At 43.1% G+C, this 13,553-nt stretch overlaps 1 protein-coding gene across 1 annotated transcript in view; it reads left to right on the forward strand.

Moving 5' to 3' along the window:
• Window positions 1–13,553, forward strand: part of Pcolce2 (procollagen C-endopeptidase enhancer 2) — a 50,609-nt gene that overhangs the window by 1,045 nt on the left and 36,011 nt on the right. Inside the window, exon 2 of the mRNA XM_027410931.2 lies at window positions 21–129. Within this exon, the coding sequence (XP_027266732.1) occupies window positions 21–129 (109 nt within the window). The remainder of the gene's footprint in view (window positions 1–20; window positions 130–13,553) is intronic.

Consider the following 13,553-nt stretch of genomic DNA (forward strand, 5'->3'; position numbering starts at 1 on the left):
CTCTCCTCTTATTTTCCCAGACCTGTTTTCACATGTGGCGGCATTCTTACCGGAGAGTCTGGATTTATTGGCAGTGAAGGTTTTCCTGGAATGTACCCTCCGAATAGCAAATGTACTTGGAAAATCACAGTAAGCACTTATTTTAAAGGATTTGGGTACTGGAAAGAGTGCACACTGGTGCCATTCCCCCCTGGTGTCAAGATTTGGGTACTGGTAGACGCCTGAGAATGTGAAATGTTGCATTTAGTTCGTTTGGGATGTTTTTATTAAGAGAGCCGGTGGTGTCCTGCAATAGTGATTAGAAAGGGCTCAGGATGACGGCTGAAGGAATAAACCCTTCAAGCCGATGTTTCTGAATTAGTTGTTTTTATCAATTCGTGATTAAGGCTGTTTCCAGTTAGTGGTCTGCTGAAAGAACCTTTGAAAGTTAGATGCTGTTCATGCCTGCATAAATCCCTCCTGGGAAATAAAAGATCAAAGTAGTTTTGACTACTTTATACTGAGGAGAAAAAGAACAGGTTACCAACCACCCTTGCTGCCATTTATTGTCCTTTCTTAGGAACCACCACTAAAGGCAAGCTAAGAATGGAGGATGCTGATGAGGGTTTAATAAAATGCTCCCAGTGGTCAATGCCGGCTGTATTAGGCCAAGGCAAGGCAAGAAACCAGATCTAGACACAACTAATGTAAATAAAAGTCTGGATTTAGAGTCAGCTGAGTCATATTTCCAGTCACTGCTGCTGTAACTTTTGTTACTATCTTCATTTTGTTGTTGCTTTTGGGAAGTTGTTTGGTAATCAAAAAAGTCCATTTTGTCAGGATGTAGCACCCACCAGTTATGATTTGTTGCATGTGTGTATTTTATGTTGCTGTAGTTTGCACCAGGGCCTCAAACATGCTAGACAAGTCCTCTACCACTGAACTATATACCCAGCTCCGTCGTGTTTTAAGTACTGGCATGTGCCAAGTGATTAACAAGTGTCTCACCAAATCCATAGAACTGTTCTGATCATTGTGGTCCCTGTTTTATAGATGTCGAAGCTAAGGCCTAACAGAATTAGATAGAGACATTGATTTGATAAGCCCGACTTTACCTGGTGTGCAGTGACGTTTGGCAGGCGGAATCCAGAGGAGAACCTCTCCATAATATAAAATTTGGCTTTTTAAAATTTCGGTGACTGGGTACAGACTTCATTATGTTGTTACAGCACATGGAGCTAGGGGAGAAGACGTTCCAGGAGCAGGTTTGAAATACTGATATTAATAAATGTGAAACAAGGCCGGGAGGCAAATGTAAAATGACTTAGTTTTATTTTGTAGTTGTGTTTTCATTGTGACTCAGTGGTTTCCGAGTTCAAAATGATCCAAGAAGCATCATGGGCCTAACAAGTCAAAATTCATGCTTGGTTGTGTATTTGGGGGCTATACCAGTCATGTTGCTGTGCCTTCAGATTTTAATGAGGGAGGGGTGTGTCCAGAGGAGATATTTCTGGATCAGGGAGGGCTTTGCCCCAGAGGAGGTGCAGTTTCCAGAAAAAAAAAAAAAAAAAAAAAAAAGACCTAGGGGTGGGGTGGAGGGGTGAGTGTGGAGTGTTAAGGGGTGGGGTGAGTGTGGGGTGTTAAGGGGTGGGGTAGGGAAGAGGTTTAATTGCTGTAAGATCAACTCAAGGAAGTTAGTGTAGCTGGAACAGAATGAACAAAGAACATAGTCTGAAGAGAAAACTGAAACCGGAGGACCACGAGTTTGAGGCCAACCTGGAAGCCTGAGTAGTGAGTCTGGGACTTAAAAAGGTGGGGGGAGGGCGAGCAGGGGAGGGTTAGGATGCTGCTAAGGATCCAGGAGAGGATGAAATGAATAGGGGAAGAAATTCGGCATCTTCTGCCTTCAGGTGTTGCACAGGTAGATGGACATGCAGTCAGGGTGTAGTGGCACCAGCTGAGAGGTCCCTATGCCAGCTTGTCCCCCTTTGTGGCTCCTGTCCTAGACAGAGGCGGCCTCTGCTGGGGCTTTACCCAAGGCAGTCTAGGAAGACTTTCTCAAAGCCAGATGTATTAGGCAGGGTTCTCTAGAGGAACAGAACCAATAGTGTGGTGTGTGTGTGTGTGTGTGTCTCTCTCTCTCTCTGTGTGTGTCTGTCTCTGTGTGCTAAAATCGGATCTATTAGACTGGTTTGTAGCATGGGGTTTGGGGAGTCTTCTCGTGCCTGTCAGCACAATGGAGAGGCAAGCAAACAACTCAGTAACCACTCAGTCAACTAAACTGGATAGATACCTCAGCATCTTCATCTGGCACTGAAAGCCTGGAGGCTCCCTGGAGAGCAGCTGGTGTGGAAAGGTGAGGAAACTAGGCTGTGCTGTCAGTGTAGGATGACAGTGGTAAGGAGAGACACACTGGCTCCCCAAGAAGAGAAGGCAACATCATTCATCCTGCTGTTTCCTCAAACCTCTTTCTATGTGGGGTGCCTGGGAAATGGTAGCACCCTCAGTAATCCTCTCTGAAAGACAAAACAACCCTCCTCCCACAAGAAACCCAAAGGACCTAGAACCTCATCAACTGTCACATTGGTTGATCCAGTCCAGTTTTCTGCGCCTGCAGTCAGAAAAGCAAGAACGGAGTTCCATTGGAACTCAATATGACATCATCTCATATATATTATATTTTATTATGTTATGTTAATGGTTATGTGTGTGTATGTGGGTTTACATGCACATGTGTGCAAGTTGAAGCCAGAGATTGACATCTAGTGTTTTCTTCAATGATTCCCTACCTTATTTTGTGAGACAATGTCTCTCACTGAACCCTTATCCCACTCATTGGCACGACTGGCCAGCAAGCTCCAGGGATTATCTTCTACCTCCACAGCTACTGTCATTCTCCACTAACATCAGACTTTACATTTCCCTACCATCCCAACCTTTCCAACTCAAGATGTGCACAGCAAGGTTGATTTCACCGCCAGATGGTTTTTGTGGAACTGTTGTATGGGTGGGAAAATGAAGGAAGTCTGATGCGTGGTTTTAAAATTGTCACAACCAAATGTTTTAGCCCATTGTCTTGGCTTTCCTGGTATGAAAGTGTAGCTTGCCTATTGGAAATGTTTCCTTGTTTTAATTTGGGTTTTGTTGCTATGATAAAGCACGGGCCAAAACCAATTTGAAGAGAAAAGGGTTTATTTCATCTTATACTTTACGGTCCATCATTGAGGAACTCAAGAGAAATCTGGATGCAGGAACTTAAGCAGAGATCATGGGGGAATTCTGCTTGTTTCCTCTCACTTGTTCAGCTATTTTTCTCATATAGCCCAGTCCTACTTGCCCAGGGATGGCACCACCCCCAGTGGACTATGATCTACGTCAATTAGCAACTAAGAAAATGCCCCATGGATATGCCATAGGGCCATCAGATGGAAGCAATTCCTCAACTGAGGTGCCTTCTTCCCAGTTGGCTCTAGTTTGTGTCAACTTGACAAAAACTAACCAGCACAGGCCTGATAGAACTCAGGGGCCTCAACAAGCAAAACCCTTGCTGTACGACTGAGCTACGTTCCCAGCCTCTATTCTAGTATTTTAAATTTTATAGCAACATCTTGGATGACAGCACTGTTGGAACACATTGTCTACATGGATTATTGAAATGAAATAAGTTTTATTTCCTCAATCATAGTAGCCACTTTTAAGTGCTCAGTAGCACTCTCTGTCTCCCTCTCTCCTTCTTTCCCTTTCTCTTTCTCCCTCCCTCCCCCTCTCTCTAGCTACATGTGTCTGGATATTTCTAGAGAGTTTTAGGGACTAATTTTGCTTGTGTACAGACACATTGAGAACGGAAGTGCTCCAGCCCACATAGCTGTACTTCTGCTCTGTCAATGGGGAAGCTGATATTAGTCCTCCATAGTTGACGACTCAATCCTGTTGACTCAGCTTTATCATTCCGGCCATCAACTTGTGGTGGCCTTAGCTGACTAGGTTTTAGAATTAATTTGGCAGAGCATGTTCTTAAACAATCCACAGCTAGACATTAAATCAGAGGATTGGAGGGTTATGAAATAGTTTGGTATTATGTAATCCACAGTAAGAGTGTTTCTTAACTTCCTGAGATGTTAACTCTACAGGAAGTTAAGCACATGGGCATCTGTATTAGATGCCATAGCCTTGGCACAGTCACAAGGGGCAACAATTGAGTATGACTCAACAACTAAGGTTCTTTGAAAAGTGGAATCAATCGATCTTGTAAGCAGGTTTGTAATAAAAGATTGGGGTGAGGCTGACGTCACCTCAATCCATTGAAGCATGAAAACCATGTGACAAGCCCTGCGGCAAGAGACGAAACTCCAGATCTTGGCACACTACCACCACACTTGGTTACAGTTCTCCTTTGCAACAATGTGCAGGGGACATGGGAGGTATCGGAGATCCTCAATGAAAGTGGAAAGGCAACAATGAAGCCCTGTCAGCAAGGACTCAGGCAGTGGAGTAGTGAACTCAGTAGTTCATCATAACACTGGCCAGAAGCCTCCCAGGCGAGCCTGGGCGATTGCAGAAGTGATGTGAGCTTGTGCAGATGGCTGTGAGGTGTGGGGCTAGTGAGATAAAACCCGCCAGACTCCTTGCAGTTCTAGCTCTTCAGTGCCACTGGCATCCAGATCACCAGCCCCTTGATAGTGTCTGGATAAATTCAGCACAAACGTGAGGACCCACTGATGTTCCTTGATGTTTTCACTCATTGCTTTCTCCTCTTCCAGCCCCCATAGAAGAATTAAAGATAGAACTTGGTGTTTTTAAACAATTTTACTCTTTTGTAGGAAAATCAACTGCTGAAGATTTGCTTACAGAAACTATAAGTAACAGGAAACTTGAAGCCCAGAGCCTTCTGGGAAATCTTAAATATGTATAGGAATTGTTTAAAATTAGTTCCTGAACTTAAAATCCAGCAGAATATCCCAGTGTGTAAAGGAGATACTGTTACTGAGATAACGCTGGGTCTGCAGAGATGGGCAGAAATGATTTTATTCTTAGGTTTTAAGCTGGACACAATTTGCACATCAGTTTTAAAATAGGGAAGTCCGAGTGTGGAGATTGATTGTTACACATCAGGATTAGAATCGCAAAGGGTGCATTATTTGTAATTGCCTCATCTATAAAAAAAATGTTTGAAGAGCATTGAAGTCAGCTGGTTATTTAAAGTTTTAAACATTAATTTCAGCATGAATCTGACAGGGAAAAAACCCAGCAAGTCTTTGAGCAGTTTGCTTATGTTTCTTCTACAGAAAGAGCCTCAGCTGCCTAGTCAGTGCATGTACAGTCATTTCATAAGCTGCCTGCTTGATTCTGGCCAGCTAACATTTACTAGACTTAGCATGTAATTCATGCAACTAAGATGATAATGTATGTTTTCAGCATGCCTTCACACATGTTGAACCATTTATATCATTTGCATGTAATTCTCTGATCTGGGTGAGGCAAGCATTAATATACCCATTTCACAGGTAGAGAAACTGCTAGCTGAAGAACTTTTGTTAGATTTGAGTTGGGTCATACCTGCAATTCCAGAGGTAGGAGAGTGCTGTAAATTAGGGGTCAGCCTGGTCTACACAGTGAGATCCTGTATCAAAAAACCCAAACTAAACAAAACTTGTATCTTGCCTAGTAACACCATGTCTGTAAACACCATGAAAAGACTTGCAGTTTCCTGTCTCAGTAATGTAATTAGCTGTTCACGTACTTATTTATCTCTTATATAAACATTCTCACTGAGTGCCCTTGTATAGGTGCTCCATTGTGCTGGCCCTTTGGGTAAAGAGACAAGGCATGTTTTCCATCCCCAGAGAGTTCAGATCTGGTAAGAAGGAGATAAGAGAATTGGTGACAGGAATATTTAGAAGTCATTTTTGCTGCTTACTCTTTTTTTTTTTAAAGATTTATTTTATTTATCATGTATACAGTGTGTGCCAGAGGAAGGCACCAGATCTCATTACGGATGGTTGTGAGCCACCATGTGGTTGCTGGGAATTGAACTCAGAACCTCTGGAAGAACAGTCAGTGCTCTTAACCCCTGAGCCATCTCTCCAGGCCCCTGCTGCTTACTCTTAAGTAGCTTTATGTATTGGAAATTTTGAAGAGGCCTTTGTAAGGTTTTGGATTCACAGGTCAGTTTTTTTTTTTTTTTTTTTTTTATGTGCCTTGGTTATTTCCATACCTGAATAATAATGAACCCATTTCTGTACCACTGCCTTGAGGGTAATCTTATAACTTATGTATGTTAAAGTCATCATACTGAATCTGTCTTCCAGGAGCCTGGTTAAATTTAAATGGCATTCACATTTTTGCTTAGAAAATTTCTAAATTAAAAAGGGATTGGGGTTTGTTTCTTCTCAACAACTTTTATATAGTTAATGAGAAGAAAATCAACATGGGGTTCTGCATGTTTGAAATATATAGTGATGTTCTAGGAAGACCAGTGGTAGGTATATAATTTGAGAAAACAAAGAATTAATTTGGTCAGGAACTCAACATTTAAGTCAGTTAATTATACCTAAGGGTAAAGAAAGGGTTCTCAAATCACCGTAACTATTATTTGTCTGAAGTAGCCTCAGCAGGGTAGATAGAGGAATGGAATTTGGGATTTAACCACACACTTCCTGGCTTTTGACTGCACATAGGATTTAGCATTATATGGAGACTTAAGTTCTAATCTTAAGTATGTTTTTTTTTTAATGAATGTATACATTTCTCTTATAGGCACAGCCCTTTAGTCGCCTGAACAATGTTACCCAATGCTAAAGTTCGTATGATTTACACATATTAAGCACAGATGAGTGAGGTCACTAGAATATGTCTGCATCTTCAAGCTTGGGAGTCAAATGACTGAACCGAGGCTACACAGCGGTTGCTTGCTTTGTGTTTTAAGCTGACAATTTCTAATTTAGAAGTTCTGAGTCTTGCAGTGGATAAATTCCTCCAGTGAGGGTTCAGTTACTAAGACACTAGAGTTACAAAGCTGTCCTGCTGCCTCAGGCCCTTTTGGGAAGGACAAATATAAATCCTAAATAAATAAGCAAGTGGGTAACACTTCCCCAATGGGGCCCCAGTCCACTTTTTCTAAATTTATTTAGCTTTCTGCTTGCTTTTGAGGGCTTCTGTTGCCTCTTTTAATTTTGTTTTCCTTTGCTCTTTCAATGGAAGTTAAGTATGTTTTTATTAATTAGAAACCCCATGTTTTATAAATGCACTCATTTATTCTGCCTGTATTTTTAGTACTGTTTTCAATCCAATGCCTTTAAAAGGCTTAATGAAAAAAGGTGGATAACATGAAAATGAAGTCTTCATGTTTTTCTTTTTTGACTGAAATTCTTTGATAACATTGTTTTTTTTAAAGATTTTATTTATTTATTATGTATACAACATTCTGCTTCCATGTACACCAGAAGAGGGTACCAGATCTCATAATGGATGGTTGTGAGCCACCATGTGGTTGCTGGGAATTGAACTCAGGACCTCTGGAATAGCAGTCAATGCTCTTAACCGCTGAGCCATCTCTCCAGCCCCCTTTTGATAAAATTGTTAATGGAGAAGGCATTCAATAAAGGTAAATACCCAAGGAGAATTTTTTAATGCATTATTAAAAGGGCTGACTTATACTTTTACATCCCTTGCTTATTTCACAGTTAAAATTATGGTGTGAACCCAGTGGCAAACTTGAATTGTTCCACGATGACTTTGTCAGTTCCTTCAAAGCTATCAGTGAAAGAGAGGGCTCCTTTGTTGGGTTCCATTTGCTGAAGATGGATGCAGTGTTAGAGGCTTCCACTTGTCCCATCCTTCAGCTGGGCGAGCTCTAGCAGATGGCTGCTGTGTGGCTTCTTCACACAGGTAGATGCTTTGTATATGGTGGAGCCAGAGGAGCAGCCTATGAAAGTATTTGTTGCCCTCACATTTACACCTCAATAGTGCAATTATGCCTTTGGGCATCTCTGAATTTCTTCCTCTAGGGACTTGGTGGGTGGAAGAGCAAGTGTTTTCTTCAAATCCATTATCCGTTAGCTCATGAGAGATAAGTCTTGAACAATCACTGCAAATATCCTGAGTAAGCTGGAGACTTAGAGCAGTGTAGAATTGGAATTGAAGCTTCCTAAGGCAAAGTTCTGCCACTAAATATCACCTCTCTTTCTCCACCACACCCTGGTCTCCCTCCTTAAATGCTCATTATTGAACCTGGCAATAACCAAATAGTGTTTTTCGAAATGTCCAGGAAGAGAATGACCCAGTTCATCAAGGACAGGCCATTACTAGATCAGACTGAGAAGAAAGGCACATGGAAGCTTGTGGCAGTTTTACTGTTAGGTGCCCCCAGAAATGGATGTTGAGTTTGACTGCTAGACACAGACAGACTTGCTAAAATCGTCGGGCTACAACTGGCCTCTTCTGAAGGAACCATAATTCATTAATTCACTAAGATTGTTCGTCATGTGCCCATCCAGTGCAGCCCTCACACCCCTGAATAGGAGCAGGGAGAGGCACTTTGAACGGGGATCAAACTGAATCCAGAAACTGCAATTACAGTTAAGAAATCACACCCCTGAATAGCAGCAGGGAGAGGCACTGTGAACAGGGATCAAATGGGGTTGTTTGTGTGGCATTCCTTGGAGCCTAGAAGAATAAGCATTGGAGAGGCATGTGGACATGGGTTTTAATCTCTGTTTACACACTTGCTAGGCGTGTGGGGAGGTTTTTTTATCCTTTCTGAAGCTGGCACCCTCTTGATGTGAGCATGGAAGTAGGTATTAGATGGGAGGCCCCTTGGCACAGGGCTAGAGGTGGTGTTGATCTTTTTAAACCACTTCTCCAGGGCTGTAATAAGGAATGAAAGTGTGGTGTTTGTGTAGAACTTGCCTGCAAGCCAACTGGTTTCAATCTGGATGGTAATCCCTGGGGCATGGCGAATTCCCATCGGAAATTTCTCCCTGTGTCCTTTCTTCATTTAAAATACAATCTTTCATAAGATTTTGTCCACAGAACTGCCTCCCACCCTCCCATCCCAGCTAACTCCCACCCCAGCACCAACTGAGGATTCGTCAAGACTTTAAAACTGGTGTGTTTAGAGAGAAAGGACTGGCAGTGAAGCTGAGATAAGGCTGAGCTCAATGAAAGGGCGTGTGGCTATCTTGTGTAAGGTCCTGGCTTCTGTCCCCAGGACTACATTAGAGATATTGTAAGGACATTTCTGTCCATAGAGATGGAGACTTTGCCCTTCTTTGGAATCCAATCACCAAACTGGCCCCTAGTTACACAAACCAGCTAAAGGCATTACCCAGGGGTTCCCAGTGAAGACACACCATGATCTAGTGTTTCAGGTGTAGGTTTTTGAGCCAGACTGCTGGGGTCCATCACTAGCCCTGCACTTGGAATCTCCAAAGATGAGCCTCCAAATGTCACGCCTCCTGGTTTCCCAGTGTTCCCCAATAGAGAGTCTTGAGGGCTTTAGTGAAACCAAGAGAGTGAAGCAGACAAAATTTGTCAGAGTATCCTAGGGAGGAAGAAACCATGTCCAGGAAGCTAGAGAGATGGCCCAGCAGTTAAGAGCAATGGTTGCCCCTCCTCAGGATCTCAGTTTGATTCCCAGCACCTACATGGTTGCTCACAACTGGCTACAAGTCCAACCCAAGAGGATCTGACACCCTCTTCTGGCCTCCACCAACACCAGACACACACACGATATAAAGACATACATGCAGACAAAATACCCATACACATAAATAAAAAGTTTAAAGAGCACAGCACCTAGGAGATAGTAAATACTAAAAATTTTTTTCCAAGAAGTATTTACTGAACATTTACTGTGAGTGCGGCTGTGTATATTCTGGGATACAGCAGAGCAGGGGAGATCCCTGCATTGAATAGTGCTTGCCTAGAAGCAGTGAAATGGGTAGGGATCAAAGGGGCTAACAAGAGCTGTGAAGACAACATACAAGACATGTAGTGAGAATTGCAAACTTAATTGAAATGGGACCGATGATGTGTTGACATCTGAGCTGTGAGACTTGGGTGTCTCTGAGTCTCTGTCACTCAGAGTAGTGCGCAGCAAGGTCTCAGCACATCTGTGAACCAGAGGGCCGTGCTAAGAACTTAAGGTTACCTTCCCAGCGCGTCCAGAGAAAACCTTTGTGGCAGCACTGATTGATCACACTCCACTCTTTGTTTACTAATCTGTGTCCCCTGCTAAAATGTGAAGCCCTTGAGGACATGGCCCTTGTAGTTTCTTTTCCTCTCTGGAACTTCCTACACTAACCCCACAAGGAAATGGAGATCTAAGCTCTAGTGCAATTTAGTCCTTCCTCTTCTGACCTTGGAAGGCCTCAGCTGAAAGTAGAAAAGCAAACTGAACAACAACCACTGGGTGTGAATTGGGGGCTCAACCAACAAACTACTCTACATATGTAAGCCTCAGCATAGAAACAGCACAAAAAATGGAGACAACCCATCCTCTGTAAGAGCTTTAAACTCTCTTCACCACCGAGCCATTTCTCCAGCCCCCACTGCTGATATTTCTAACTTATTTATGAATAGAGTGGTGATTGTTTCAAATTAAGGACACAGCTGTTAAAATCAGCAAGATATGCTGTTGTTTGTGGCACATAATGAGTTACTGAGTTTTTCTGATAGGTAGCAAGGTGGCAGAATATAGTACATTTCAGGTAATTTGTTGCACAGATCCATTTCAAACAGTTTCAACCTTTCCCTAAGTAGCAGGTTTCAAGTTGGCACTTGACAAATAGTTTTAGTGTATTTTCCTTGCATGCATGTCTGTACACTACTGTGTGCAGTGACCAAGGAGACCAGAAGAGGATGTTGGAGTCCCTGTAAGCCACCACATGGGTGCTGGGAATTGAACCAGGAACCTCTGCAAGAGGCAGCCTTAACTACTAAGCTGTCTCTCCAGCCTTCATAGTTTCATCATGTTAGCCAGTCTTTATCTATGTTGACTGAATAGCAAGCACTATTCTGAACTCAGCTGGCTCATAGATAAATACAGATTATTATATTATACAGGTCATAGTACCTCCATAGCACTTGGGCTGGCTTTCTTTCTTTCTTTTTAAATTTCATTTTACATTACAACCAAAGTTCTCCCTCCCACCGCTTCTTCCTCTCCCTTTGACTCCTCCTCCCCAATCTACCTTCCACCTGCTCCTCCCAACAGGTAAGAGGAGTCAACAAAGTCTGGCACATTAAGTTGGGGCAGGATCAAGCCCTACCCCCCCTGTGCTAAGGCTGAGCATGGCATCCCACCATAGGGAATGAGTTCCAACAAGCTAGCTCATGCACCAGGGATAGATCCTAGTCCTACTGCCAGGGGCCCCTCAGATAGTTCAAACTTCACAACTGTTTCCGGCATACAGAGGGCCTAGTTCGGTCCCCTGGAGGTTTCACAGCTGTCCGTCTAGTGTTCATTAGTTTCCACGAGCTGTCTCTGTAGATTTCTCCATCATGCTCATGTGTTCCCTCCTCCCTCTCTTTGACTGGATTCCTGGAGTTTGGCTTGGTGCTTGGTTGTGGATCTCTGCATCTGGTTCCATCAAATACTGGATGAAGGCTCTATGATGATTGTTGGGGTGTTCACCAATCTGATTATAAGGGAAGGCCAGTTCGGGCACCCTCTCCACTATTGCAAGGAGTCTTAGCTGGGGTCATCCTTGTAGATTCTTGGAATTTCCCCAGCACCAGGTTTCTCTCTAACCCCATAATGGCTCTCTCTATCAAGATCTCTCTTTCCTTGCTCTCCTCGTGTTCCTCATGTTCTCATCCCCCATCCCCTCCCCTTTACCACCCTCCTAGCCCCCAGTTTACTCGGAGCTCTAATCTAATTACTCTTCCCAGGGAGATCCATGTGTCCCTCTTAGGGTTCTCTTTGTTACCTAGCTTCTCTGGAGCTGTGGATTGTAGTCTGGTTATCCTGTGCTTTACATCTAATATCCACTTATGAGTGAGTGAAAGTAACCCAGACTCAGAAAGACAAACATGGTTTGGCTTTCTTTCTTCTTCTTCTTCTTCTTCTTCTTCTTCTTCTTCTTCTTATTATTATTATTATTATTATTATTATTAAAATTAAAAGCAATCTTATTCTACATAGCAATCCCAGTTCCCTCTCCCTCCCACCCTCCTACTCGCCCCACCTTCTCCCCGTCCCATCCCCCATCCACTCCTCAGAGAGGGTGAGTCTTCCCATGGGGAATCATCAAAGTCTGTCACATCATTTGGGGCAGGACTGAGCCCCCCGCCCAGTGTATCTAGGCTGAGAGTGTATCCCTCCATAGGGAATGGGTTCCAAAAAGCCAGTTCATGCTCTAGGGATAAATACTGGTTCCACCACCAGCTGCCCCATAGATTGCCCAAGTCCCCCAACTGACACCCATGTTTGGGGGCCTGGTTTGGTCTTATATAGGTTCCCCAGCTGTCAGTCTAGACTCCGTAAGCTCTCACTTGTCAGGTCAGCTGTTTCTGTGGGTTTCCACAGCATGGTCTTGACTCCTTTGCTTAATCACTCCTCCCTCTCTACAACTGGATTCCAGGAATTCAGCTTTATTGCTTAGCTGTGGGTGTCTGCTTCTTCTTCCATCAGCTACTGGATGAAGGCTCTATGATGGCTTTAAGGTAGTCATTAATTTCATTATAGGGGAAGGGCATTTAAGGCAGCCTCTCCACTATTGCTTAGATTCTTAGTTGTGGTCATCCTTGCGATTCCTGGGAATTTCTCTAGTGCCATTTTTCTCATTAAGCCCATAATGGCTTCCTCTATCAAGATATCTCTTTCCTTGTTCTCCTTCTCTGTTCTTCCCCCAACTCAACCTTTCTGATCCCTCATATTCTCCTTCTGGCAATCTTCCCAAATGCAATCCCCATCAAAGTCCCAGCACAATTCTTCACAGACCTTGAAAGAATAATACTCAAATTTATATGGAAAAGCAAAAAACTTAGGATAGCCAAAAACAATCCTGTACAATAAAGGAACTTCCAGAGGTATCATCATCCCTGACTTCAAGTTCTATTATAGAGCTATAGTAATGAAAACAGCTTGGTACTGGCACAAAAATAGACAGGTAGATCAATGGAGTCGAATTGAAAACCCTGATATGGACCCACACACCTATGAACACCTGATTTTTGACAAAGAAGTTAATATTATACAATAGAAAAAAGAAAGCATCTTCAACAAATGGTGCTGGCATAACTGGATGGGGACATGTAGAAGATTGCAGATAGATCCCTATCGCCATGCACAGAACTTAAGTCCAAATGGATCAAAGACCTCAACATAAATCCAGCCACACTGAACCTCTTAGAAGAGAAAGTAGGAAGTACCCTTGAATGCATTGACACAGGAAACTGCTTCCTGAACATAACACCAGTAGCACAAATCCTGAGATGGACAATTAATAAACGGGACCACATGAAACTGAGAAGCTTCTGTAAGGCAAAGGACACAGTCAACAAGACAAAATGGCAGCCTACAGAATGGGAAAAGTTCTTCACCAACACCACACCTGACAGAGGCTGATCTC

This window comes from Cricetulus griseus, chromosome 4 (genome assembly GCF_003668045.3).
Source record: "Cricetulus griseus strain 17A/GY chromosome 4, alternate assembly CriGri-PICRH-1.0, whole genome shotgun sequence".
Classification (NCBI taxonomy): domain Eukaryota; kingdom Metazoa; phylum Chordata; class Mammalia; order Rodentia; family Cricetidae; genus Cricetulus; species Cricetulus griseus.